The sequence below is a fragment of the Perognathus longimembris genome, chromosome 17, assembly GCF_023159225.1.
Source record: "Perognathus longimembris pacificus isolate PPM17 chromosome 17, ASM2315922v1, whole genome shotgun sequence".
Lineage (NCBI taxonomy): Eukaryota > Metazoa > Chordata > Mammalia > Rodentia > Heteromyidae > Perognathus > Perognathus longimembris.
In genome coordinates this window covers 39,869,475-39,895,891 of record NC_063177.1, presented here as the reverse complement: position 1 = coordinate 39,895,891, position 26,417 = coordinate 39,869,475, and the positions used below count along the sequence as shown (strand labels likewise).

Below are 26,417 nucleotides of genomic sequence, written 5' to 3'. Positions count from 1 at the left end.
GAAAGTCAATTCCGGCTGGACCCAGAACGACCACTATTGTGCACTGTCATGGCTGGCATCTTTTGCTTTTTAAAAGAGCTTCCTTGCTGGGAGCTGGTGGCTCGCGTCCGGAAACCTAGCTACGCGGAGGCTGAGATCTGAGGATCGAGGGTTGATCTGAGAAAGTCTGAGAGACTCTCGGTTGTGGTTTGGGTTGGGGAAGCCCGAGAGACTCTTACCTCCGATTAATCACCAAAAAGCCAGAAGGGGAATCATGGCTCAAGTGATAGAGCGCCAGTCTTGAGCAAAAAAGCTCAGGGCTCAAATCCAAGTACTGAAACACACACACACACACACACACACACACACCAAAAACGATTAAATAGATAATTTAAAAAAAATTACTTCAATTTACAAATATGGAACCAGGTAACTTAAGGTTGGGAGATAGTCCTTAAAGACAGTCCTTTCTTTTTGTGCGCTGGTCCTGGGGCTGGATCTCAGGACCTGAGCGCTGTCCCTGAGCTTTTTTGCTAAAGGCCAGCGCTTTATCACTAGAGCCACAGCCCCACTTCCGGTTTTTTTTTTTTTTTGGTAGTTAATTAAGCGATAAGAGTCTGGTGGACTTTGCTAGCTGGCTTTGAATCGCAATCCTCAGACCCAGCCTCTTGCATGGTTAGGACTATAGACGTGAGCCACGGAGCCCGGCAAAGACAAAGTCTCTAAGGCTCAGTCCCCGCAGTTCTAGTTTGCCACTGCATGATCGCATGAAGTCTAATTCCTGCCAGGATAACAATAGGTAGAATCAGCCTCTGCGGCACAACCTCGTGGGATTCTGGGTGCCACAGGTGTCTGGCTTCTGGCATACGACATAAAGTCATATCTTGAGATTGTCCCTCAGGCGTTTTAAACTTGCGTAAGGCTCCTTATGAATGAACAAATCGAATCGCAATCTCCGCACGTCCCCGCGCATGGCCGCCGCGGCGGCTTTTCCGCGCTCGGGTAGAGCTCTCTCGAGCAGCGTCCCTGGCCCTTTAAGTCCAAGCGCGAAGCCCCGCCCCCGGCCCAGCGCCCCGCCCCTCCCGCTGGAGCCCGCGGCCGCCGCTCTGCCCGGGCGCGCCCCGCCCTCCCCAGCTGTGCACTCTCCGTCCAGCTGTGCGCGCACGTCGGGAGTCCAGCCATGTCCGCCGAGAAAGAAGCAGCGGAGACGGCCACTGTGGTGGCGGTGGCCGAGGCAGGGGCCGGGGAAGATGCCCCTGCGGAGCCCCCCAAAGCCGAGGCACCGACCGATCCCCAGCCCAGCGCAGCCTCCGAAGGGGCGGCGGCCGCCTCTCCGCCGCCGCTGCGCTGCCTGGTACTCACCGGCTTCGGCGGCTACGACAAGGTGAAGCTGCAGAGCCGGCCCGCCGCGACCCCGGCCCCGGGCCCCGGCCAGCTAACGCTGCGCATCCGGGCCTGTGGACTCAACTTCGCCGACCTCATGGCTCGACAGGGGGTCTACGACCGGCTGCCGCCGCTGCCCTTCACCCCGGGCATGGAGGGCGCGGGCGTGGTGATCGCCGTGGGCGAGGGAGTGAGCGACCGTAAGGTAAGCGGGCCAGGGTTGGGCAAACCCGGGAAGGGCTGCTCGGGCCGCTCCGGCGGTGGGGCCGGAGTAGGCGGGCGCCGGGGGTGTGGCAGTGGGGAGGGGGAAAGCTGGCGTGGACTGGGGTGGACAGGCATGGATAGCTTGGGAAAGGAACTTATTTTGAGGCTCCTGGAGAACGAGATTTATTTGCGGGAGGGACGGGGACAGACTTACTGCCCTTTCCCCAACCTTTCGTCGTGGCCAACGCCCCAAAGCAGTCGTGGGGTAGGGTGGGTGGGGGAAAACAATAAGGCGCCCAGGCGCATGCGCACAATAACCTGCCCGCAGCGCGCCCCCCCTCTCCCGTACCCACCCCAGTGAAACCACACCTGTGCCCCCCGAAGCCACCAAACACTCCCGGGACAGTTGTGGTCTTGTGACCCTGCCGTGATGGTGAGCGTCGATCTCCCTTTCCCCGAGGGAGCTTGGAGGAGCTGTGTTAATCCGAGATTGGGCGGGGGCGCCGTGGCCGTGCCAGAGCCCTAGTCACATGCAGCCCCGTGGTCTGTGAGGGTGTTGAGGCGGCCGCTCCCCGCTCCCGAGCAGGGCCAAAGAGGGGGCACGCCCATCATGGAGGAGAAGGAGATTTGCTCTCTGTCCCACTGCCATCTGCTTGAAGCTGAGCGTGTTTTGTGTGTTTTTTGTTTTTTTTTTAGGGGTGGATGGGAGGCAGGATGGGGTCTCCGGATCTTTATCTTTGTCTCTTGGGTGACTATAGTATTTTCTGTGACTCAGCAGACAGGCTAGGACCCAGGCCTGAATTCCACTTCCGGGCAGAGCCTTTTCTGCCATCCTTACAGAGGAACCACCACCCCCCCCCCCCAACTTCAGAAACCCTAGCGAGGCCCATTTGGACCGAGGAGGTGTGGCACCTGTGAGCAGGTTGACCCAGCTCTACAGGTCTGTTTCTCCTTCTCATTTATCATTAATCTTGGCCACAGCCCCAGAATCAGGAGACTTCCAAATGACCAACTTTTTTTTTTTTTTGAGAGAGAGACACAGGGAAAACTCTACACCATCTGTGTTCAGGGTTTTTCTTTTCAAAGCTGGATCCTTCCAGAATTGCGCCTCGAATGCTACCTGGCCTTGCCAGCACAGGAGCTGGATTTGTTCGATGTATTGTACTGTGCAAATGGCTCCTCCTGAAAGGACTGCTCCACAAATTCAACTCTGGCCCCACCCTTGGTCTGACTTCTAAATAATACTCACTCTTGGGAAGGTGCTAAGAAGAATTTTTGGGAGGGAGAAGGAAAGACTTGCTGTTCCCGTTACTGTTAAAGGCCACTCAGCTGCCCTTTCCTCCCCACACTTTCCGCCTGGTAAATACAGGATATCCTGACCAAGGCAAGAACCTGATGTAAGAGCCTGGAGTCTTTGGGAGGACTCGTCCTCCCTCTGGTGTCTGGGCTGGGGAGGGGTCATGGCCTTGACTAGTGATAAACTGAGAGTTAGGCATGAGCCAGATGAAGTGAGATATTCTGGGCTACATCTGAGACTAGCCATTACCTCACTGGCTACGACACAGTTCTAGCACTCCTGGATTGGTTGTGCGTTTGTGAGACCTGAGTCCTTGGGTGCAAGACTTTATCCTTCTAACAGGGCTTTCTGAATCTATAGACACCTGTCATTCCTTGACAGTAACTACAACAGATTGAGATTGTCTGAGAACCACACCCACACCTCCTTTCCCAGGCTTGCTCTTCAGAGAGCCAGAAGACTTCCTACTCACTGAGACTCCTCCGTGACCTTCCCTTTGACCTCAGCTGCTAAGCTGGAGGTATTCTATAATCTTCACCCCCTTTCCTTCCTGCAAGAGGCTCTCAGGCAAATGGCTAAGAATGGGGGAAAATGCCTTTTCCTGCTGCTGAAATGTCTCTCCTTATGCATCATCCCTCCTATACTACTTCTGGGTAAAGGTGTTTTCTGAGCCCCCAGTGCTGGCTCAAAATACAGCTCTGACTGAGGTAGCCACACCCAGTCCCAAGTGCTCAGAGGCAGTTATCTGTGCTGTGGCATGTCCCTTACCACATGCTGTCCTCTCCCTTCAGTTATTTGATTGTGTGACTTCCCCTTCTTGATGTTATTATTGTTATTATTAGCTAACATTACAGAATACTTCCTATATGCTGGACATAGAGCTAAAAGCTACTGAGTGGGTATGTTTTTTCCCCCATCTAATGCTTCTAATTCCTCCACTACATAGATAAGAAAAGTGATTAAATAATTTTATTTGCCCAAAGTCACACTGTCAGTAAACGGAAGAGGCCATTTTAGTAATCAAAACAGTTTGCCCAGGCACCCTGTAATCCTAGCTAATCAGGGGGCTGAGAATTAAGGATCATGGTTTGAAGCCAGCCCGGGCAGGAAAGTCCATGAGACTCTTTATTATTTCCAATTAAACACCAACAAACAGAAGTGGAGCTGTGGCTCAAGTGGTAGAGCCAGAGCCTTGAGCAGAATGGCTCAGGGACAGCACCCAGGCACCAGAACACACACACACTCTCTCTCACACTCACACACAATTTAGTGCCAATAACAATACTCATGCTGCCTAACTATAAGCTTCTTGCATTCAAGACTCTTGTGTAATAATGGAGTGTGTGATCCATAAAAGAGAGATAAGGATAGTTATCTACCTCAAAGCTGATGTAAGAATTGTGCACTTAAATATAAAGCCCTTGGAGTATGTATACAACATATCCACGTATGTATGTATGTATGTCTATCGCATTGGTAAAAGTAAGTTTTTGATGATATTATTCTCCTATTAGTATCATGACCACTACTGCTGCTTCTTCTGCTATTTCATCTCAAAGGAGAAGCCTGGTACAAAACAAAGATCAGTAAATGTCGTGTGGTTGAATGAGTCACTGAATGGTACTCTATCTTCCATTCATAAAGGTAGGGGACCGGGTGATGGTGTTGATCCGGTTAGGAATGTGGCAGGAGGAAGTGACTGTACCATCAGCAAACACCTTTCTGATGCCTGAGGCCATGACCTTTGAAGAAGCTGCTGCCTTGCTGGTCAATTATGTCACAGCCTACATGGTCCTTTTTGACTTCGGCAATCTAAGGCCTGGCCACAGTGTCTTGGTCCACATGGCTGCAGGTGACAGATCCCTTCTCCTTTACCTTCCCCTCCCCCCTTGCCCTACCCTGATTTCCTTCCAGGCCCCTTCCTGTAGCCTGTCTGGCTTGTCGTCATGGCAACATGAGGCTGCCTTGGCCTGTGGTGCCCAGAGGCCTCTGCAGTATAGTTGCCGTGGTAACATCCAGACACCAGGTCCAGCTTGGTCTCCTTAGCAATGTGCCCTCAGCCCATACCTTCTCCTATCTAGTCACTTTCCCCTAATTCTCAGTCATAACTTTGGACATGGGCCCCCAAATAAGCCAAAACACTATGCAGATGATGTACTGACTGGGCCCTTGGGAGGGTAAAGTGGAGAACAGTGGCCATGTGACTCCACATCCCTCTTTTTTCGGTGTCTTGCAATAGGTGGTGTGGGAATGGCGGCTGGGCAGCTATGCCGCACTGTGGAGAATGTGACGGTGTTTGGAACAGCCTCAGCCAGCAAGCACGAAATGTTGAAGGAGAATGGGGTCACACACCCGATCGATTATCACACCACTGACTATGTGGATGAGATCAAGAAAATCTCCCCCAAAGGTGGGGTCAGGGTTTGAGAGGGGGTAGGATGCCACAGGTTAGGGGAGAGGGTCTCCATATCTGTGGATCCTCATGCTGTTTCTGGGTCTTCCAACAGGAGTGGACATCGTCATGGACCCTCTGGGTGGGTCAGACACTGCCAAGGGCTACAATCTCCTCAAACCCATGGGCAAAGTTGTCACCTATGGTGAGTTTAGTGGTTGGGGATAGAAAAGGATTTATGGGGCACTAGGGTAGGTCTGGTGGGTGGGATGTGGGGGCTAGATAAAGAAGGGGAAGAGACCTGGAGACTTCACAGACAGGGTTCTAGAATTACAGATATTACATTTGGATTTCTGTATTCTGAGTGCCAACTATGCTTTCATTCTGTTTCACAACTTCTCATGTGAGTCATAGTAAACCTTTTGTTCTCTCTGTGCCACTATTTTGGGGATAATTTCTCATGTAAAACCAACCAGTCTGTCTTCCTACTTACTAGCTTCTTGGACAAACTGGATTTTCATTTAAAACCTATTTCAGGGCTGGGGATATAGCCTAGTGGCAAGAGTGCCTGCCTCGGATACACGAGGCCCTAGGTTCGATTCCCCAGCACCACATATACAGAAAATGGCCAGAAGCGGCGCTGTGGCTCAAGTGGCAGAGTGCTAGCCTTGAGCGGGAAGAAGCCAGGGACAGTGCTCAGGCCCTGAGTCCAAGGCCCAGGACTGGCCAAAAAAATAATAAATAAATAAATAAATAAATAAATAAAACCTATTTCACATCAGGTGCTGGTGGCTCACATCTGTCATCCAAGTTATTTAGGAGGCTGAGAGTTTGAGGGTCTAGGTGTGAAGCTAGTTAGACTGGGAGAAAAATCTGAGAGATTCTTATCTCCAGTTAGCCAGCAAAAAGTCGGAAGTGGAGGTATGGCTCAAGTGGTAGCACACTCGCCTTGAGTGGAAAAAGCCAGGTGAAAGTATGAGGCCCTGAGTTCAAGCCCCTGTGCACTAAAAAAAACAAAAAAAATTACAGCAAATATTTGTTTCACTCAGACAAAGTTGGTATGGATCTGGTAAATAGGAGGTTAGGGGTCATTCCCTGGCACTGATATGGAGAATTTCAAGGGAAGCAGGGATTCAGACCACAAGGATGAGGCAGACATCTGGATCACAGCTAAGTTATCCTATCCCTCAGGAATGGCCAACCTGGTGACTGGCCCCAAGCGGAACCTGATGGCCCTGGCCCGCACATGGTGGAATCAATTCAGTGTGACAGCTCTGCAGTTACTGCAGGCAAACCGAGCCGTGTGTGGCTTCAACTTAGGCAACCTGGAGGGTGAGGTGGAGCTAGTCAGGAGTGTGATCTTGCGCCTCCTGGAGCTGTACAACCAGGGCCACATCAAACCCCACATTGACTCCGTCTGGCCCTTTGAGAAGGTGAGTGTGGTGGTTATGGGAAGGGCCTGGATAGGACTTGTGAAAGCCTGGGGCTCGGGATTCCTGGGGAAGAAGGGACCAACAGAATTGGGCTGGCTGCTTATGGGATAGGGACCAGATGGCTTTGGAAACAGTTTTCTCTTCCTCAACAGGTGGCTGATGCCATGAAACAGATGCAGGAGAAGAAGAATGTGGGCAAGGTCCTCCTGGTTCCTGGGTCTGAGAAGGAGAACTAGAATGAGGGGGCCAAGGGCTCTTGAGACTGGCCAGGAAGACGTTGGGAAGCCCCATTCTGTTGACCACCAGCCTGTCACATTTCATCCTCTATCTTAACGCTCTGCCCTTCCTTCCCCCCCCCCCCGCCCCCACCAACGGTCTCTGTGCCGATGACCAATTCCCTACCCTGATCGAGGTCAGGGCTTCCCCCTCCCCCTTCCCACCCTCAGAAGAGGTTGGGAAGTGACCACTTGGATGTCCAGGCCCTGCCAAGGGGATGGGGAGGGTGAGAGGGAGGCTGCTTGCTTCCTGGTCCCGCCCTCCACCCCCCCCACCCAGGCCTGCTGTGCTGCTTTTGTGCCAAGGTTAGCCAGTCCCTCCCTTCCCCCACCCCATGGTATGTGTGTGCTTCCCTCTCTGCCTCATCTTCCCTTCCTCTCCTGCCCCATCACCTCCCCCAAAGAACTGAAATGTCAGCTCAGGATATGGGGCTCTCTGTGTGAAGTCCAGCACGTACCTGTACCTGTCTCTCCCCAGTGTCCCTTTAGCCCAGGCCGACCATCACTCCTCTCTTGGCCTTGATCAGTGCTCAGCCTTGTCTTCTGTCCCCAACTTCTTAAGCACAATTGGATTTTTTTTTTCACCTCTAGGTTTTCTGCCGTTCTTTACCAAGGCTGCCTCCTACAGCAAGGGCAGGAATCAAACTGACTTCCTTTAGGCCACGACTCTGGGAGGATACTGAGCACCCCTTCCCTTCACTGAGGTCTCTGGATTTTGTTCTCAGTGCCTTAGCGTCGGAAAACCTGTGCTTATGTGTGTGTGGGTGTATTGGGGGGGGGGTCCCTCTCTCTAGCCTCTTTCTCCACCCTGTCCTTCCCAGTGCCTTCCTTGTCCTGGTGGAGCTGGGGTTTTCCTGCTCCCCAGTGAAACAACACTGCCAAATATCTGTGTATGTGCCAGCACGTGGGGAGGCCAGCCCCTGGCGTCCAGGGGTGGGGTCGAGGCAAAAGCCTTCACTGTGGTCTGTGCCATGTCCTGTCTCTTGTCAGTGACAGAGAAAGAGATGGGAAAGCTTTACCAACCAGAGCACTGAGAGGCACTGCAGTGTCTCCTTCTGGGACCAAAGTGAACATTGAAGCACATTCCCTTGGCCTTCAAGGGAGGCCTGCCTGCCTTCTCAGCGAAGAGAGGCAGCTTTTTTCAGTTCACCCTTGAACTTTGTTTACATGCATGGGGAGGTGGAGTAGGGGAGTAGTTAGGACCTGGGCCGCTGCTGGAACCAAAGTGGGGACTTCCTGGGGGTGAGGGGTAGCCCCCACCCCTTCTGCAGAGCTGGGATTAGGGAGGGTTTATGGCTCCAGACATTGCCTATGGGAGAGGGGAGGGGAGGGGTTCAGCTTGTTCCTAAATGTCATCTAAATGAGGCCTCGATGTGGGAAGTCAATTTCTGCTTTTGTGTTCCCCACCCCATTACCACAGCTGCCTTTGTGTTTGTGTCAATAAAAAGCCAAACCCTTGGTCCTGGATGATGCCTCTGAGAGTGAAACTGAGGGTGAGCCTGTGGAAGGCCAGTGCTCATGGCAGGTCAGGGTTCTTCCCTCCCCCACCGCCTCCCTTCCATGCCCAAATCCACCCTCCTTTCATGAATGAAGGGAAAAAACAACCCATCATGCCATGCAATTCATGTTTTGCAATTTGGAATTCTTACCCCCTGCTGATGAACATGAGATCTTTTACACACACTCACACACACAATTTAGGGGGACTCAGAAGTGAAGACTGCCAGGCCGTGCTGTCCTGGAGGCACCACTGTCAGGTTTTCTACCTCTCCGCCCCCCCGAGTGGGCTTCTGGAAATGGATCTCCAGGATGTCATGCAGCTCCTGGCTGTCCAGGACATCAGGAATGTTGACCACCAGAACAGAGCGGGCTACTGGCTGACATTTGATCTGGAAAAAACAAAGAGCCAGGAGATGGCAAAGGCTCATGGGAATACAGAACCTAGGGACAGAGGTCAGCAGTGCACCATGGGAGTCTGAGAGGGTCTAGGTGGTCCAGTGGGGTTTGGAGTTTGGGGTTTGCTCTGTGCTTTACTTGGGCAGGTTCTCTGACAGGGCCCATTTCTCTGCCCAACCACTTACCTCAGCCTTCTGGATCTTCCCACTCATGTAGGGAGAGACTTTCAGAGTGACCTGCTGTCCACCCAATAACATTCTGAACTGACCAATCTGGCACAGGTTCTGGGCCACTGTGGGAAACAGAGAGGGGAGACTTTGGACATCAAGGCCTCTACTCCTCCAGCCTCATGCACCCTGAACCCCGATCTTACCTTCTTCCTTGGTGAAACTCAGCATGACACTTCCTTGCAACAGTTCCCTAGTCTCCACGTCTCCACCTCCGTTCCCGGCCTTGCCAAAGAAGATCTCCAGCTTATCCAACAGCTGCTCCTCATTCATCTCGAGTCCTGAAGGAATTCCACTGACCAGCACCCTCTGTCTATCTGTCTGGCTGGACACCTAAAGGGAGACGAGAGCTGGGTATCAGTGGCTCATGACTGTAATCCAAGCTACTCAGGAGGCTGAGATCTGAGGATCATAGTTCAAAGCCAGCCCAGGCAGGAAAGTCCATGAGACTCTTAGTTCCAGTAAACTGCCAGAAAGCTGGATGTGGAGCTCTGGCTAAAGTGGTAAAGTGGGAGCTCTGAGCAAAAGAAGCTCAGGGACCAGCCAGATGCTGGTGGCTCATGCTTGTAACCCTAGTGACTCAGGAGGCTGAGATCTGAGGATTGCGGTTTAAAGCCAGCCTGAGCCGACTTGTCTCCAATTAAACACCAGAAAATCAGAAGTGGAGCTGTGGCTCAAAGTGGTAGAGCACTTGAGCAAACTTCTCAGGGACAGTACCCAGGCCCTGAGTTCAAGCCCAACAACCAAAAAAAAAAAAGGAGGGAGACAGGAGCCCACTCCCTAGGCCCAAATGTGTCACATCTCTTGCATGTCCCAGAACCCTGCCTGTCTGTTACCTGGATGGTGGTCACTCTGGGCAGCTCTAAAGGCTGGACCTGTACCAGCAGTCGGCACTCCTCCATGTCAATCTTATGTACCTTTTTGCGAAGCACCTGCTCGGCCACTGGGTAGTAAGAGGAGTCAGGGTGAGTACTGAGAAGCCTCCCAGCCTCCCTCCAAGCTGCCTCTGCCCCCAGGCTCACCTTTGGGGTCATCAAAGGTAACCAGAGCAGAGCTTCCAGGCAGAGGGCAGCACATCTGCAGGTTGGAAACCAAATACTTAGGCACTTCTCGGCCTTGCTTAGTGTGTCCTCGGAATACCAGGGGGACTTCGGGCACTGGGAATGGGACCTGGAAGTGAGGGGAAAATAGGCTTATGAAAACTATAAAGGAAGGGGTTCACACTCCTCCTAGATGGGAAATGTTCCCCGTTCTATTGGATCAGTGCTCAATAATGACTACATCTACTGAAAGAATTAGATAGAAGCAGGTCAGGCCCAAATAGGGCGCTTTACAAGCTCTTAGCTCATCTTTACACACACCCGAGAAGGAACTCTACAGATGAGAAAATTGAGGTTCACAGAGTTTAAGTAACACACTCAAGATCACACAAAGAAGCCGGGGGACCTCTGGTGGCACATGCCTGTGATCCTAGCTACTCAGGGGTGTGGTTTATGCCTATAATCCTAGCTACTTAGGGGTGTGGCTCAAGTGGTAGAATACCAGGCTTCAGAAAAAAAAAAAAAAAAAAAAAAAAAAAAAAAAAAAACTAAGCAAAAATGGTAGGTCCTGGCTGGAAATATGGCCTAGTGGCAAGAGTGCTTACCCCGTATACATGAAGCCCTGGGTTCGATTCCCCAGCACCACATATATAGAAAATGGCCAGAAGTGGCGCTGTAGCTCAAGTGGCAGAGTGCTAGCCTTGAGCAAAAAGAAGCCAGGGACAGTGCTCAGGCCCGGAGTCCAAGGCCCAGGACTGGCAAAAAAAAAAAAAAAAGAAAACTGGAAGTGGTGCTGTGGCTCAAGTGGTAGAGCACTAGCCTTGAGCTGAAGAGCTCAGGGGCAGTGCCCAGGCCCAGAGTTCAAGTCCCACAACTGACAAAAAAAAAAAAAAAATAGGTAGGTCCTAAGCCAGGTGCTGGTGGCTCATGCCTGTAATCCTAGCTACTCAGGAGGCTGAGATCTGAGGATTGCTGTTTGAAGCCAGCCTGGGCAGGAAAGTCCGTGAGATGTTCCTCTCCAATACTCAGAAAAAGCTGAAAGTAGCACTATGACTCAACTAGTGGAGGGTTAACCTTGGGAAAAAGTATTTCAGGGACAGCACCCAGGCCCTGAGTTCAAGTCCCAAGACCGCACAAAATAAAGAAATAAAGAATTCAAGCCCAACTGCCAGCATAAAAAAAAAAGAAAGAAAATCACATGGTAAATGGCCGAAGAGTGCTGATGGATCCCACCTGTAATCCTAGCTATTCAAAAGGTTGAGATCTGAGGATGGACGTTCAAAGCCAGTTTGAGCAGAAAAACCTGTGAGACTCCCCCCGCCCTCAGGCTAGTCTTGGGGCTTGAACTCAAGGTCTAGGTGCTGACCCTGAACCTCTTTGTGCTCAAGGCTAGAGCTCTACAACCTGAGCCACAGTGCCACTTCTAGCTTTTTCTAAGTACTTAGAGATAAGAGTCTCACAGAGCTTTCTGCCCAGGATTGTTTTGACCCATGATCTCCAGATCTTAGCCTCCTGAGTAGCTAGAATTATAGGTGCCCAGCTTCTGTGAGACCCTTATCTCCAATTAACCAGCAAAAAGCCAGACGTGGAGCTGTGGCTCAGTGGTAGAGTGTTAGCCTTGACTGGAAAAAGCTAAGGGACAGTACTCAGACTCTGAATTCAAACCCCAGTGCTGGCACAAAAAGAAAAGAAGGAAGGAAGGAGGGCAGAGTCAGGAGTAAAATAAGAACTCCCTACCTTCCCTACTTCCTTCTTTCTCTTTTTCTTTCTTTCTTTTTTGCTTTCTTTTTTCATTCTTTCTTGCCTTTTCTCTTTCTTTTTTCATTCTTTCTTGCCTTTTCTCTTTCTTTCTTTCCTTCCTTCCTCTCTCCCTTCCTTCTCTCTCTCTCTCTCTTTTTCTTTCCTTTCTTTCTTTTTTATTTTTTTTTTTATTTTTTTATTTTATTTTTTATTTTTTTGGCCAGTCCTGGGCCTTGGACTCAGGGCCTGAGCACTGTCCCTGGCTTCTTCCCGCTCAAGGCTAGCACTCTGCCTCTTGAGCCACAGCGCCGCTTCTGGCCGTTTTCTGTATATGTGGTGCTGGGGAATCGAACCTAGGGCCTCGTGTATCCGAGGCAGGCACTCTTGCCACTAGGCTATATCCCCAGCCCTCTTTTTTATTTTTGTCGTTCATGGGACTTGAACTCTGGGCCTGGGTGCTGTCCCTGAGCTGTTCAGCTCAAAGCTAGTGCTCTACCACTTAAGCCACAGTGCTACTTTCAGTTGTCTGGTGGTTAATTGGAGATGAGAGTCTCACAGACTTTCCTGCTGGTGATGACTTTGAATCTCAATTCTCAGATCTCAACCCCCAAAGTAGCTAGGATTAAAGGCGTGAGCCACCGACTCCCAGCTCCTTCCTTCCTTCCTTTCTTTACCAGATACATTCCTTACCTTGTCTTTGGTGGAGTCCCTGAGCTCCTCTTTCAGCAGTTGTAGCTCCTGTAGCCTCATCTTTAGTCTGGCCTGCTCCTCCTGCAGAGTGCATAGGATCTATGGAAGCAGAAGAGAACAAAAAGATCTTCCCTACCTCTCCAGAGAGCAAGGGTCCAGGGCAGAGAGGACTGTTCTGGACTGGGGAAACCCAGATGACAGTTTCAGGACAACCAACCCCTTTTCCCTGGTTGGTTCCAGCTCATTCCACCCAAGGAGTGTTTGGTCTCAGCAGATGGCAGAAGGGCAGGAATCTTGCAGCAGCCATAGCTGGTTTATTTCTGCATACCTAGAGTTTCAAACACTAATCCAGCTCCTGCTATGGAGTTCTGGGGCTTGGCACAGGACTGTAGAATTTAAGGGTCAGCTTCAGGCCTATGTCAAATAATACCAAGACAGTGTATAGCTTCCTGACTATGAAGAACATGGAGAGTTTAAAGGAAGGACTCGGGGGAGGGGGGAATGAGCGACGAGGTAACAAACAGTACAAGAAATGTATCCAATGCCTAACGTATGAAACTGTAACCTCTCTGTACATCAGTTTGATAATAAAAATTTATTTTTATTTTTTTTTGGCCAGTCCTGGGGCTTGGACTCAGGGCCTGAGCACTGTCCTTGGCTTCTTTTTGCTCAAGGCTAGCACTCGGCCACTTGAGCCACAGCGCCACTTCTGGCAGTTTTCTGTATATGTGGTGCTGGGGAATCGAACCCAGGGCTTCATGTATACAAAGCAAGCACTCTTGCCACTAGGCCATATTCCCAGCCCCGATAATAAAAATTTTTAAAAAATAAAGGAAGGACTCTTGACAGATCTTGTTTTTTTTTTTTTTTTTGGCCAGTCCTGGGCCTTGGACTCAGGGCCTGAGCACTGTCCCTGGCTTCTTCCCACTCAAGGCTAGCACTCTGCCACTTGAGCCACAGCGCCGCTTCTGGCCGTTTTCTGTATATGTGGTGCTGGGGAATTGAACCTAGGGCCTCGTGTATCCGAGGCAGGCACTCTTGCCACTAGGCTATATCCCCAGCCCTGTTGTTTTGTTTTTTTGCCAGCCCTGGGGCTTGAACTCAGTACTTGGGCACTGTCCCTGAGCTTCTCTGAGCTCAAGGCTAGCTAGCACCCTACCACTTGAGCCACAGCGCCACTTCTGGCTTTTCTTATATATGTGGTGCTGAGGAATCGAAGCCAGGGCTTCATGCATGCTAGACAAGCACTCTACCACTAAGCCACATTCCCAGCCCTGCTCTTTTTTTCTTTCTTTCTTCTTTTGGTACTGAGGATAGAACCCAGGGCCTCAAGCATACTACACATGCTGTACCATTTGAGTTATTTTCCCCTTGTTTTATATTTTATTACTCTACCATTTGAGCTATCCTTCCTTTGTTTTATATTTTATTTTATTGATTTATTTATGGTTTTTGTTGGCTTGAATTCTGGGCATGGGCACTGTCCCTGAGCTCTTCATCTCAAGGTTAGGGCTCTACCACTTGAGCCACAGCACCACTTCTGGTTTTCTGGTTGTTAATTGAAGATAAGAGTCTCATGGACTTTCCTACCCAGGCTGGCTTTGAACCACAATCCTCAGATCTTAGCTTCCTGAGTAGCTAGGATTATAGCTCATAAGCCACCAGCACCCAGCTTATATTTTATTTTTGAAAAACTTTTTCCAGGCTGGGAACACTAGGAGTCCTGGCTCCATTTGCTGAATAGCTGGCATTACAGGCATGTACCACCACACCATTCCTGCTAACTTTTCGTTAGAGGAGGAGAGGGCTGAGGATTGAACCCTAATCCTTGGGTATGCTAAGTATCTGCTCTATTACTAAGCTACCAGCCTGTTGATATTTATTAAATAAGTATGATATATCAAGCACCAACCTAAGCCTTTTAAATCAATTGTATTATTCATGATAATCCTATGTGATACTGTCTTTTCTTTGTGTGCCAATATTAAGGCCTGATCTTAAGGTTTTACTAAGTGCAGCTGATATTCTACCCCATAAGCCACACTTCCACTTCTGTCTTTTTGCTGGCTAATTGGAGATAAAAGTCTTGTGGGGCTGGGAATATGGCTTAGCAGTAGAGTGCTTGCCTAGCATGCATGAAGCCCTTGGTTTGATTCCTCAGTACACAGAAAAAGCTGGAAGTGGCGCTGTGGCTCAAGTGGCAGAGCTCTAGCCTTGAGCAAAAGAAGCTCAAGTTCAAGTTTGAGTTCAAGCCCCAACAGGATTGGCTCCCCCAAGTCTCATGGATTTTTCTCCCAAGGCTGGCTTCCAACCTTAATCCTTAGGTCTTAGTCTCCCAAGTAGCTAGGATTATAGTAGTGGGCCACTGGCACCTGGCAAGAGAGACACTCTCTAACCTTTTTTTGTTTTGTTTTTGCCAGTCTTGGGGCTTGAACTCGGGGCGTGAGCACTGTCCCTGGCTTCTTTTTGCTCAAAGGCTAGCTATTCTGCCTCTTGAGCCACAGCACCACTTCAGGCCTTTTCTATATATGTGGTGCTGAGGATTCGAACCCAGGGCTTCATGTATATAAGACAAGCACTCTTGCCACTAGGCCACATTCCCAGCCCTTGACAGTCATTTTTTATGTGTCCCAAGCAACCTTTCAGGCTGGTGTGATTTGGAGTGTGTTCAGAGGAAGTACAAAAACATGGGCAGAAAATGATACCAGAGACTTGGATAAATGCACCTTTGTTTGTGAGACGGTGCAGACATTGGCTGGCAGCACTCACAATGACTAGGAAGTCTGATAAGGTCAGCTCAGGAAAGTGTGATTTTATTTGGCAAGACTGGACTCTGTCCTGGTAACTTCTGAATCCCTGACCCAAAACAGTTGGTCAGTAAATATGTATTGACTGAATGAATAAAATGGATGAATGACAGGATGGGAGGGAGGATGTTTCAGAGGACACTGAAGAAATCTAATTGAGTTTTATTTATCTATCTATCTGTCTATCTATTTATTTTTGAAGTTGGTTGTGGGGCTTGAATTTATGGCCGAGGTGCTGTCCCTGAGCTTTTTCAGCTCACAGTTAGTACTCTGCCACCTTGAGTAACAATGCCATTTCCAGTTTTCTGGTGTTTAATTGGAGATAAGAGTCTCACAGACTTTCCTGCTCAGGCTGGCTTCAAACCTTGATCCTCAGATCTCAGCCTCCTGAGTAGCTAGGAATACAGGTGGGAGCAACCATTTGTAATCAGCAAGGATCCCAGAGTCTTTTATAAAGCAGCAACAAGCTGGCACCGGTGGCTCATGCCTAGCTACTCAGGAGGCTGAGATCTGAGGATCGAGTTCAAAGCCAGCATGGGCAGGAAAGTCTATGAGACTCTTATCTTCAATTAACCACCAGAAAACCAGAAGTGGTGCTGTGGCTGCAGTGGTAGAGCGCTAGCCTTGCGTTAAAGAGCTCAGTGACAGCGCCTAGGCTCAGAGTTCAAGCCTCGTGATCAACAAATTAAATAAAAAGCAGCAGAGGAAATATGTCAGGGCTACTGAAGATCTACTATGTGCCAGGCACAGTCCGACCCATTCAAGCATCACAAAAGCACAGGCTGGACTGGGGGTTGTAGCTCAGTCGTAGAGAATGTGCCTAGCATTTTCAAGTCCCTGGTTCTATCCTTAGTATCATGTTGGAAAAAGAAAAAGAAGCCAGGCACCAGTGGCTCATGTCTATAATCCTAGCTACTCAGGAGGCTGAGTTCTAAGGATCAAGGTCTCAAGTCAACCCAGACAGGAAAGTCCATGAGGCTCTTATCTCTAATTAATTACCAAAAAAACCCCAAAACCAAAACCAAAAAACAAAACAAAACAAAACAAAACAAAAAACAGCCATAAGTGGAGCTTTGACTCAAGCAAGAAAAGCTCAGGAATAGCAGCACCCAGTCCTTGAGTTCACACCCCAGGATTGGCCCAAAATAAAGAGAAGAAAAAAAGACCACAGAGGTTTAGTGGGCATTTGGATTTTGCAATTGAAAAAGTCATACTTATCACAAGGAAATGATCTAAGTTTATGTAGAGATGGTCACCAAATTACAAAGTCCAACCTGTGGTTTTTTTGACTTTACAATGGTGTGAAAGTGATACACACTATAACGGCAGGTAGCTATTCCAACAGGACAGTAAACATATACAGTGCATTGCATTCTAAACTATGCTGCTCCATAGTTCCTGAGCACCATCTCTGACATCTTTTTTTAAAACAATATTTATTTATTAATTGAACACAAATTTTTTGACAAGGTGTTGTGCAAAAAGGGTAGTTACATAGTAGGGCAGTATGTACATTTTTTGTGATATCTTACGTCCTGTTTTTCTATCTCTTCTCTAGGTCAGGTAGACATATATACAATATACAATGTATCAAGAACATATACAGTAGCCACGTGGCCACACCCAAGAAAGTTTGCCTAGGGCTTTAGATGTAATGTCGATATTAGACCATATGATCTCTGACATCTTTTAAAGCAAATTTGTTTATGTGGTACTGAGGAATTGAACCCAGGGCTTCATACATGGTAGATAAGCACTGTACCACTAAGCCACATTCCTAGCCCTGTCCCTGATACCTTTTGCTCAAGACTAGTGTTCTACCACTTTGAGCCACATCTCTATTTCTAGTTTGGGCAGTTAATTGGAGATAAGAGTCTTACAGACTTCTGGCTTTGAACCTTGATCCTCAGATCTCATCATCCTGAGTAGCTAGGATTACAAGCTTGAGCCACCAGCACTTGGCAATAATACTTTTTTTTTTTTGTTTTGGGTGGAGCTTGGGATGGAACCTATGGTATCACACTTGCTGGATAAGTACTCTAAAAGTGAGCTACGCCTTAGCCTAGTAATAATATTGAATACTCAGAATGTGCAGTGAGCAAGGCAGTAAGCTAAATTTTTATGACATTTATGGTTTATCTAGTATAATTCCTAAAATATATATATATATATATATATATATATGTTTGTTTGTTTTTTCTGGTCATGGCGCTTGAACTCTGGGCCTGGGGCCTGTCCCTGAGCTCAAGGCTAGTGCTCTACCATTTTGAGCCACAGTACACTTCCAGTTTACTAGTAGTTAATTGGAGAGAAGAGTCTCATGGACTTTCCTGCCCAGGCTGGCTCTGAACCTCAATCCTCAGATCTCAGCTTCCTGAGTAGCTAATGGTTACAGGTGTGAGTTATCTGTGCCTAGCCAAACTCTTTTTTTTTTTTGCCAGCCCTGGAGCTTGAACTCAGGGCCTGAGCACTGTCCCTGCTTCTTTTTGCTCAAGGCCAGCACTCTATCACTTGAGCCACAGCGCCACTTCTGGCCTTTTCTATATATGTGGTGCTGAGGAATCGAACCCAGGGTTTCATGTATGCAAGGCAAGCACTCTACCACTAGGCCATATTCCCAGCCCCAAATCTTATAGCATGATTTCTATTATGTAATTTTTTCTTGTGAGGAAGTTCAGTATCATTCTTATTGTACCTCTACCTCTGGAGTTCTGGCATTATAGGTCTGTGTCACCATGCCCTGATAGAGTATAAACTTTAGAAAGGCTAATGATTTGCCTAAGGTGATACAACTTGAATGAAGTAGGATTTAAAACCGGGCAGGTTGGCTGTGAAGACAGTGCACTGTCTTATTATACTCCAGGGGCAAATAAAAAAATTTTCACAGGAGAGATCTTATTTGCAATAAATGGAGGTAGTATCAGGAAGGGAAAGGCTAAAGAAAACTGGACAGAGTGCAAGATTCTTTTTTTTATCATTTTTTTTTTTTTGGCCAATCCTGGGGCCTGAGTGTTGTCCCTGAGCCTCTTTTTGCTCAAAGCTAGAGCTCTACCATACTCTACCACTTGAGCTACAGGGCCACTTCCAGTTTTTTTCTGAGTCGTTTATTGGAGGTAAGACTTCCTGTCTGGGCTGGCTTCTAATCCCAATCCTCAGATCTCAGCCTCCTGAGTAGCTAGGATTACAGGCTTGAGCCACCAGACATCCACCCCTCCCCCCCCACCAGTGGTTATTATCTACTGAATTCCAGTCTCTGCTAGTCACCCAAGGTAACTAGATGGGGGCACTAGACACCAAGGGTGTTGAATAGATAGGTTCAATGGCAACTAGTCCTCACAATGAGAGCTTGGTATAGTACCAACAGAGGGGTATGGAGTAAGAGGGAAAGTTAGAGCTCTCAGAGGGGTAGCACTTCTTCGTGATCTTGGAGAGGGCCAAAGGTTGCTGATATGGAAATACAAAATATAGAGGGTGGAGGAGGGTATTTGGTAGGAACAGACCCTAGGGGACAGGATATTGCTCATCAAAAGAACTATTTGGGCTACAGACCTTTCATTATCCAATGTAAAGCACTGATTCCTTGTCAAAAAACTACAGAGGAAATTTATGAATTGCTGCAGGGGTGAGATAATCCCAGCCAGGCAGCTGTCCCAGCCCTTCACAGGTCTGAGATGGCAAGTTACCAGCCAAGAGGGGAGCTCCTTCCTCCCATCCCTGAAAACCTCTTCCTCACTTACGTCATTCAGGGCCACTGACATGAATCTGGGATCCACTCGGCAAGAGCTGAGGCTTCAGAGTAGGGCACAAAGTAGAAGAGTCCTCCACCACTAAACTCCAGGGAGAAACTTCAGAAGGCTGAAGGTCCGGTAAGCAGGCTCTCTGCTTCCACTTTCATTTCAGTGAAATACGCTGGCACGCCCCTTCCTCCTCCCACCCCCTCCTGGGAGGAGCCTTTCTGTTCTTCAAAGTCCAGTCTAAACCCAGCTGTGTGGTTAGTGCTTGGGGAGGATACAGTTCAAGGATGGGGAAAACTTAGACTCTACCTCAAAAACAAAACTAAAAAACCCCAAAAGGCTGGGGGCATAGTTCAAGTGATAGAATGCTTGCCTAGTAAACATCAGGCCCCAAGAGTTCCAGCTTTAGTATGTAAAAAGCCAGGTTCCCGGTGACTCATACCTATAGTGCTAGTTACTAAGGAGGCTGAGATCTGAAGATCTCAATCTGAGGATTGTGGATCAAAGCCAGCCCAGGCAAGAAAGATCCAAAGACTCCCATCTCCAATAAACTACCAAAAACAGCCAGAAGTGGAGCTGTGGCTTAAGTGGTAGAGTGCTAGTCTTGAGCAAAAGCTCAGGGACAGCACCCAGGCCCTGAGTTCAAACCCCAGGACTGGAACAAAAAGTAAACTACCCAGCATGAGGCCCGAGGAAATGCCACTGCAGAGTAAATGCTGGGCCCTGCTCACTATTTCCAGGCAGTCAATTTTAGCATAAACCGAGATAGAATTCGCTGTTAATACAGGTTATTTCCCTCAAGTCCAGATGGATGTTTATTACAAGTACACATTGCTAAAATAACTTTTCAACTAAGAAATTCAGCCAGGACAGATGAAGCTCCATAGTTCACAGCATCTGAGTTATGCACTATGCCCAACATCGTTCAGCTTCTGACATCCCATGTAGGTTTTTACCTAGGTCCTTAGTTGATCACCCAACACTACACAGACCCCATGAAATTGGTTGATTTTTCAGGTGAAAACGAAGATTTATAAATTTGCTAAATATTATAAATAGAAATGTCCCCAGACTAGCTAATGTACTTAACTTAGGCCTGGGCTCAATTCTAGTCAGTGACTGAGGAAAGTGGGAGCACTATCTTAAGATACCCAATGCAAATGGAGGGACAAAGTACAAATGCAGCAGTGGTACTCCCTAGACACTATTGCAAGTGAACTATACAACTTGTGGGTGGGAATTGGAGGGAAAAACAGAGAGCAAGGGAAGGGGTGACACTGTCTAAAAAGAAATGTACTCTTGCTGGGTGTCAATGGCTGATGCCGGTAATTCTAGCTACTCAGAGGCTGAGATATGAGGATTGCGATTCAAAGCCAGCCTGGGCAGAAAGTCCATGGGGACTATAATCTCAAATTAACCACCAGCAGGTGGGCCCAAATACACAAAAAGTTTTTTTTCTCCCTTGCTGGACCTGGGGTTTGAACTTGGCCTAGGCCCCATCCCTGAGCTCTTTTGCTCAAGGCTAGTGCCAGCACTTTTAGCTACAGCACTACTTCTGGTTTCCTGGAGTTCAATGGAGTCTCATGGACTTTGCCTGGGCTGGGTTTCAATTGCAATCCTCAGATCTTGGCCTCCTGAGTAGGTAGGATTATAGGTCATCAGTGCCACCAGAGCCTGGCAAGAAATGTACTTTATCTGATTTACCTAACTTGTAACCCATATGTGTATCACTTTTATAGTAAGAAAAAAATTTGAATATTTCTGCCCCACTTAGGAGAAAATGCCAGATCGATGGGGCTTAATATCATTCCTGTACCATTGAAATGATACCACCCAGAGGCTGAGTCTTGTCCAGACAGTCTCTCTGGGATCAGCCTTCATCATCTGCCTCTAACTCCATCAATTTATACCAGGCACTGGCGGCTCAAGCCTATCATCCTGGCTACTTGGGAAGCTGAGATTTGAGGATTATGGTTTAGTCAGCCCAGGCAAGAAAATAAGATTTTTTTTTTTTTTTGCCAGTCCTGGGCCTTGGACTCAGGGCCTGACCACTGTCCCAGGCTTCTTTTTGCTCAAGGCTAGCACTCTGCCACACTTGAGCCACAGCGCCTCTTCTGGCCATTTTCTATATATGTGGTGCTGGGGAATTGAACCCAGGGTTTCATGTATATGAGGCAAGCACTCTTGCCACTAGGCCATATCCCCACCCCAAGAAAATCACAAGATTCTTATCGCCAATTAACCAGTAAAAAGCTGGAACTGGAGCTGTGGTTCCAATGGTGGAGCACCTAGCCTTGAGTGAAAAAGCTAAGGGACAGTGCTCAGATTCTGATTTCAAGTCCTAGTCCCGACATACACAGAGAAAATCTTCAGGATAGTTCCCACACTAACACTAGTGTTGCCTGAAAACTGGCTAGAAATGCAACCTTTCAGACTCAGTCTGGGGCCTGGTAATCTGTGGCTTAACAAACCACCCGGACCATCACAAGATTCCTGGTGTATAACCTGAAGAGACTAGATGCTGAACAATTATGCATAGGGTGGAACTGTCATATCTAGAAAGGTCTGGAGTAGCCCCTTTGGGCGACAGCTCAGTTTCTCAGGAGGGCAGCCAGATCATTGAAGTTGTGTCAGGAAAAGTATCTTTAGGCGTACAAAAGCAGGTTCCTCACAGCTTCTACCACCCAGTGTCTTCTCTTCCTTTCCGAATGGATCACACAACAAACACATGGAATAGGCAGACAAGAGATTTTTCCCCCCTATTTTTAATGATGGAAACAAAAAACATCTAAAATCGAAGCTTCTGGAAGAACCACTTGTTCTTGCCGGTCTTGTATCTAGAAGGCAAAAAAAAGGACAAAAACAAAAAACAAAACCACCAATGAAAGCTGGAACAGTAAGACAAACTGAAATTCTTTCATGAAGGAATAGTAAAAATGTCCAACTTATTCAACAAAGCTGATTTACCTCTCCTCAAACTTGACCTTGGCCTCCCGTCGGGCCTTGCGTTTAAGAGCTGGGTCTCTGAAGACATCCTTGTTGACCACAGTTTTGTCCAAGGGGATATCCACAGAATACCTGGGGATAACAGAAGAGGTTGGATTAGCCAGGACCTTCACACAGCCAAGTCTTCCTGCTACCCTTGGATGGACAGTCTAATCCTACAGGAGCACACACCAAAAGCAGAACTGATATTCTTTGGAAATCCTAATTAAAAGCATTTACCCTAAATTCAACTCAACTGAAATGGATTCAAGCCATTGAAAAATTTCACATTTCATCCTTTTCCGACAATGACCTGTATCTTTTAAAGTCCCAGTAGTAAAGACATGCAACAATTGTTGCTCAGGATTTTCAATTCCCGTATTTTAAAAGTCTGTACCAAAACAGTGTGAGTACCGAATACTGTGAAAAGATGAGAGCGTTGAAGTGCTCCACAGCGCTGTCCTGGGTCTTGATCTCAAGGCCTAAGAGCTGTCCTTAAGCTCAAGGATAGCACTCTACCACTTGAGTCACAGCCTCACTTCTGGCTTTTCTGGCGGTTAACTGAATGTAAGAATCACAGAGACTTTCCCGCTTAGGCAAGGTCTTATATACTTGCTAGTCAGATGCTTAACCCAAGCCCCCTTTCCCCACTGGTTATTTTTGAGTCTTGCTGCTTGGGCATACACTCCACTGTAGCTGGAACAACAAGCACATATCACACCTAGCCGCTTCTGTTGACAATGAGTTCTCAAACTTGTCTGTCCAAGCTGGTCTCAAACTGCAACCCTCCAGATCTCAGCCTCCCATACTGCTAAGAGGACAAGCACAAGTCATCATGGTTGGGCTGAGGGCTGGGGTTAGAAAAAGGGGCTGACACTTTCCTTAGGCAAGTGTTCTACCATTTGAACCATACCCTGACCCTTTTTACTTTGTTTTTCCAGGATCTTTGGTCTTTGTTCAGGGCTCACCTTAGCTCTCAATTGGCTTGCCTCAAATCAGCATTCTCCTCATCTTTGCTTCCAGAGTAGGTGGGAATATAGGTATGAACCATAACACCTGGCTCATTCATCATTTTTTGAACGCTAAAGAGCAGACCAGTCTCTATGCTTTTTACTAGGAAAGAGAAATGTAACAGTTTTTTTTTTTACCTAAACTTAACTTCTTTCTGGTAGTATAACAATTACAAAATTCCTAATCAGGAAGAAACAAAAGGAATCAGCCAGGTTGCCAGTGCCTCCGCCTGTAATCCTAGCTACTCAGGAGGCTAAGATCTCAGGATTGCGGTTCAAAGCCAGCCCAGGCTGGACAGTCCGCAAGACTTTTATCTCCAATTAACTACCAGGAAACCAGAGGTGGTGCTGTGGTTAGAGCACTAGCCTTGAGCTGAAGAGCTTGGGGATAGTGCCTTCAAGCTCCACTACGCAGAGAAAAAACAAAACACATTCGTTTGCTCACCTTGTAGGCATAAGGTGATTGTAGTTATAAACCTTTACAAAGGACTTGATCTTGGATCTCTTGGCGATCTTCTTCTTGCCCATGTTAGCAGTCACTTTTCGGGGATAGCGATCAATTCCAGCCACCAAAGCATGGCTGTAGGGGCGATCTGAGGTGCCATCATCGATGTTCTAAATGAACAAGAATTAGTTGTTTTTAACTAGGTCTATCTGGACTCTGTGCTGGACATAAGCCGTGTTTATAAATGACCCTCTACTCCCAGGCCTCCAAGACTATATTGTAAAGAGGAAAAGCAGCATAAGGATACACTTGATGCCACAAAAGTTAACAGGCCAGGGTTTATTTCCACCAAAAGGAACCTAAGTGTTCTAGAGGTTACAGATTTATACTAAGTGCAATACCGTGTACCTGCTGAGCTCTTGCTATACGCCAAGCATGAGTTCCTAGGACTTTATATCGCCGAACTACGTCTATGATTAACACTGTCAATAGGATAGCCAGGGTCCCAACACCAGAAATTTGATCCCGGAGATCAGTTTCAGATGGGAGGAGACAACAGTGGTCCTCACAACAGCAAAGGCATTGGTGTATGTAAGCGGAACCCAAGGAAGTCTACCAAGAGCCTTCCGAAACCATAGGTAGGCAATAAATAGCAAGCCAAGGGTTAAAATCTGCTCATTGACCATTCTGCATAAAAGCAGTTTCTGCCGGTCTAACAAACTCCCAGCTGCAGCACCCGTTTTATTTCGGGTAAACTAAGTTCCTCTAAACAGAGGTGGAAAGTAACCCTCGAATAGTTACTGCAAGAGCCACGAACGAAGTGTAAGGGGCGTTCAGCAAATGTTGCCCACTGTTATTACAGTTCCATGCCCGCCTGCCCGCGGCAGTGAAGGCCTGCGAGGGTGACATACCTTCACGATGACGGCTTTGCGTCCGGAGTAGCGTCCGGCCAGGACCAGCACCACTTTCCCGGGTTTCATAAACTTGCCCATTTCTGTAGAAAACAGGGAGCAGGGGCAGCTCAGGAATCCCTAGGGCCCAAGGCTCCGGCCCGCAAGTGCAGGTCGAGCGCCGGAACTTCAGCTGGCTCACGGGCGTCCTGGCCCACGCCACTCACGGGACGGGACCCACCCAAGAAGCCACGAGTGACTTAGGGACTAAACACACCTAGCACGTCAAGCCCAGACCGCGGATGGCGACGGATTGGAAACCCTCGGACTCCCCTTTACTCACCGACAGCACCCAGCAGGCCCACAGCAAAAAAGGAAGACAGGCTACTTCCGCTAACCTTTCACCCTGGCGGAGGAGTGACCTCACTTCCGGTCCCGCCCCTCGGGCCTCACCCGCCCGGTTTACAACGTAGTCCGGGGCCATGTTGCGGGCGGAAGAAGCTCGCGAGAAGAAGGTAAATGAGCACGGCAGTTCATTTGCTTGAACCAAACTTTAGCAGCAGCTCGGGCGAGGGACGAGAGCGGATGAGTGCGTTCATCAAGCGTGAATGGAAGAGGGATGGCGCATGCCTACTCGCGCTTTAAGCGCTGTGAGCCCTTATATTGTAGTTCCCTCTTCTGGCACTACAGGGGTGGGCGGGGGGAAACCGAGACTAAATTTTATTTTGTTTTTATTTATTTATTTAGCCAGTCCAGGGGCCTGGACTCAGGGCCTGAGCACTGTCCCTGGCTTCCTTTTGCTCAAGGCTAGCACTCTGCCACTTGAGCCACAGCGCCACTTCTGGCTTTTTCTGTATATGTGGTGCTGAAGAATCGAACCCAAGCGCTGTACCTCTAAGCCACATTCCGAGCCCTTATTTTATTTTTTGGTCTTGGAAGATGCAGGCAACAAAGCAAGACGTTTATTGGGGCCTACCCTGTCTGTGTGTGTGTGTGTGTGTGGGCTTGGACGGTAGAGTGCTTGCCTAGCATGCATGAAGCCCTTGGTTTGATTCCTCAGTACCACATAAACAGAGGTAGAGTGGTAGCCTTGAGCATAAAAAAGCCAGGGACAATGCTCAGGCCCTGAAGTCCCAGTCCCAAGCCCCAGGACTGGCAAAAAAAAAAAAAAAAAAAAAAAAAAAAAGGCGGGGGTTTGGGAGGAAGATCAAAAAAGGGTACTTCCCAATGACATTCAGCAGTCTAATGTCTCCTTATGGAATAAGCATGTAGGAGGAAGAGAGTGATAGCAGCTGCTTCATCCCGTTCCTCTACTTACATATACAGTACTAATCAGACCCTCACACCACCACCTGAAGAAACTTAAAAGAGTTTAATACTTCCAAAGCAAGTAGTGGAACTGGGCCTCAGACGGAAGCAGTCCAACTCCTGAGCCCCTATTGCTTACTGTCTCTTCATAGTGAGTACATACTCTGTCGGGCAAGGTGCTGGGCGCTGTAGGTAACAGATTCAACAGCCTGTTGAATCTGTTTTGGGTACTTTCCTTCCACTTAAGACACAAGTAAATTGCAGCTCAGAGAGGATCACTTACGTGAATGAGGGTGATCCTAATCAATCCGTGGCACCTCAGATGTCCTCCAAGTTCAAGAGAAAGTTTCAGAGTTTTTATTTATCTGGTGATACTGGGCTTTGCTTATAGGAATACTTGAGGATCTGTAAGATTCAGTGGGACAGGGTTTCATCAATTCTCTCCTTTGTGCTCCCCAGGAATGGTTTCTTTTGAAGCCCCTGAATCCCATTCCCTAAGGGTTTATCACTCTAAGCAGATATATTTATTTCTCTACCCAAATATGATAAATTTTCCTTTTTGGTTAGGGCCTGGGGCTTGCTCAGCTTGCTTGCTGAGCTGTTGCTCTATTACTTGAAACATGCCTCTAGCTTGGCTTTTAACTGGTTATTTTGTATATGGGAGTCTTACTATTTTTCTCAG

The 26,417-nt window shown here is 48.1% G+C and overlaps 3 protein-coding genes across 5 annotated transcripts; 1 reads left to right on the top strand and 2 right to left on the bottom strand.

Annotated features, from left to right (window-relative positions):
* Nucleotides 1–328: 328 nt before the first annotated feature.
* On the bottom strand, nt 329–19,399 carry Ifi35 (interferon induced protein 35). 2 transcript variants are annotated; one of them, XM_048367045.1, is made up of 8 exons: nt 19,101–19,399; nt 12,557–12,655; nt 10,109–10,256; nt 9,923–10,029; nt 9,233–9,419; nt 9,045–9,151; nt 8,641–8,852; nt 329–351 (listed from the first exon to the last, which is right to left on the bottom strand). In XM_048367045.1, exons 1-7 carry the CDS (start codon nt 19,119–19,121, stop codon nt 8,661–8,663), a joined length of 861 nt encoding a protein of 286 aa, XP_048223002.1. In that variant the 5' UTR covers nt 19,122–19,399; the 3' UTR covers nt 329–351; nt 8,641–8,660. The 2 variants fall into 2 exon arrangements, with proteins under 2 accessions (XP_048223002.1, XP_048223001.1); XM_048367044.1 differs by lacking the exon at nt 329–351 and having other exon boundaries at nt 8,572–8,852.
* Vat1 (vesicle amine transport 1) lies at nt 1,109–8,430 on the top strand. The gene is made up of 6 exons (XM_048367030.1): nt 1,109–1,567; nt 4,508–4,715; nt 5,103–5,273; nt 5,371–5,460; nt 6,447–6,688; nt 6,841–8,430. Exons 1-6 carry the CDS (start codon nt 1,160–1,162, stop codon nt 6,922–6,924), a joined length of 1,203 nt encoding a protein of 400 aa, XP_048222987.1. The 5' UTR covers nt 1,109–1,159; the 3' UTR covers nt 6,925–8,430.
* A 2,445-nt stretch (nt 19,400–21,844) lies between the features above and the next one.
* Rpl27 (ribosomal protein L27) lies at nt 21,845–24,858 on the bottom strand. Of its 2 annotated transcripts, none has more exons than XM_048367063.1 (5): nt 24,771–24,858; nt 24,449–24,531; nt 23,538–23,707; nt 22,065–22,175; nt 21,845–21,934 (listed from the first exon to the last, which is right to left on the bottom strand). In XM_048367063.1, exons 2-5 carry the CDS (start codon nt 24,527–24,529, stop codon nt 21,886–21,888), a joined length of 411 nt encoding a protein of 136 aa, XP_048223020.1. In that variant the 5' UTR covers nt 24,530–24,531; nt 24,771–24,858; the 3' UTR covers nt 21,845–21,885. The 2 variants fall into 2 exon arrangements, with proteins under 2 accessions (XP_048223020.1, XP_048223021.1); XM_048367064.1 differs by lacking the exon at nt 24,771–24,858 and adding an exon at nt 24,705–24,734.
* Between the last annotated feature and the right edge of the window lie 1,559 nt (nt 24,859–26,417).

Coding starts and splice junctions, on each gene's coding strand:
- Ifi35 (XM_048367045.1), bottom strand. CDS start 19,121: ATGTCAGTGGCCCTGAATGAC. Junction 10,257..12,556: donor GGGACTCCACCAAAGACAAG/GTAAGGAATGTA, acceptor CCTCACTTCCAG/GTCCCATTCCCAGTGCCCGA. Junction 10,030..10,108: donor TACCTTTGATGACCCCAAAG/GTGAGCCTGGGG, acceptor CTTACTACCCAG/TGGCCGAGCAGGTGCTTCGC.
- Rpl27 (XM_048367063.1), bottom strand. CDS start 24,529: ATGGGCAAGTTTATGAAACCCGGGAAAGTGGTGCTGGTCCTGGCCGGA. Junction 22,176..23,537: donor AATCACCTTATGCCTACAAG/GTGAGCAAACGA, acceptor TGTTATCCCCAG/GTATTCTGTGGATATCCCCT. Junction 21,935..22,064: donor AAGGTCAAGTTTGAGGAGAG/GTAAATCAGCTT, acceptor TTTGCCTTCTAG/ATACAAGACCGGCAAGAACA.
- Vat1 (XM_048367030.1), top strand. CDS start 1,160: ATGTCCGCCGAGAAAGAAGCAGCGGAGACGGCCACTGTGGTGGCGGTG. Junction 1,568..4,507: donor AGGGAGTGAGCGACCGTAAG/GTAAGCGGGCCA, acceptor CCATTCATAAAG/GTAGGGGACCGGGTGATGGT. Junction 5,274..5,370: donor CAAGAAAATCTCCCCCAAAG/GTGGGGTCAGGG, acceptor GTCTTCCAACAG/GAGTGGACATCGTCATGGAC.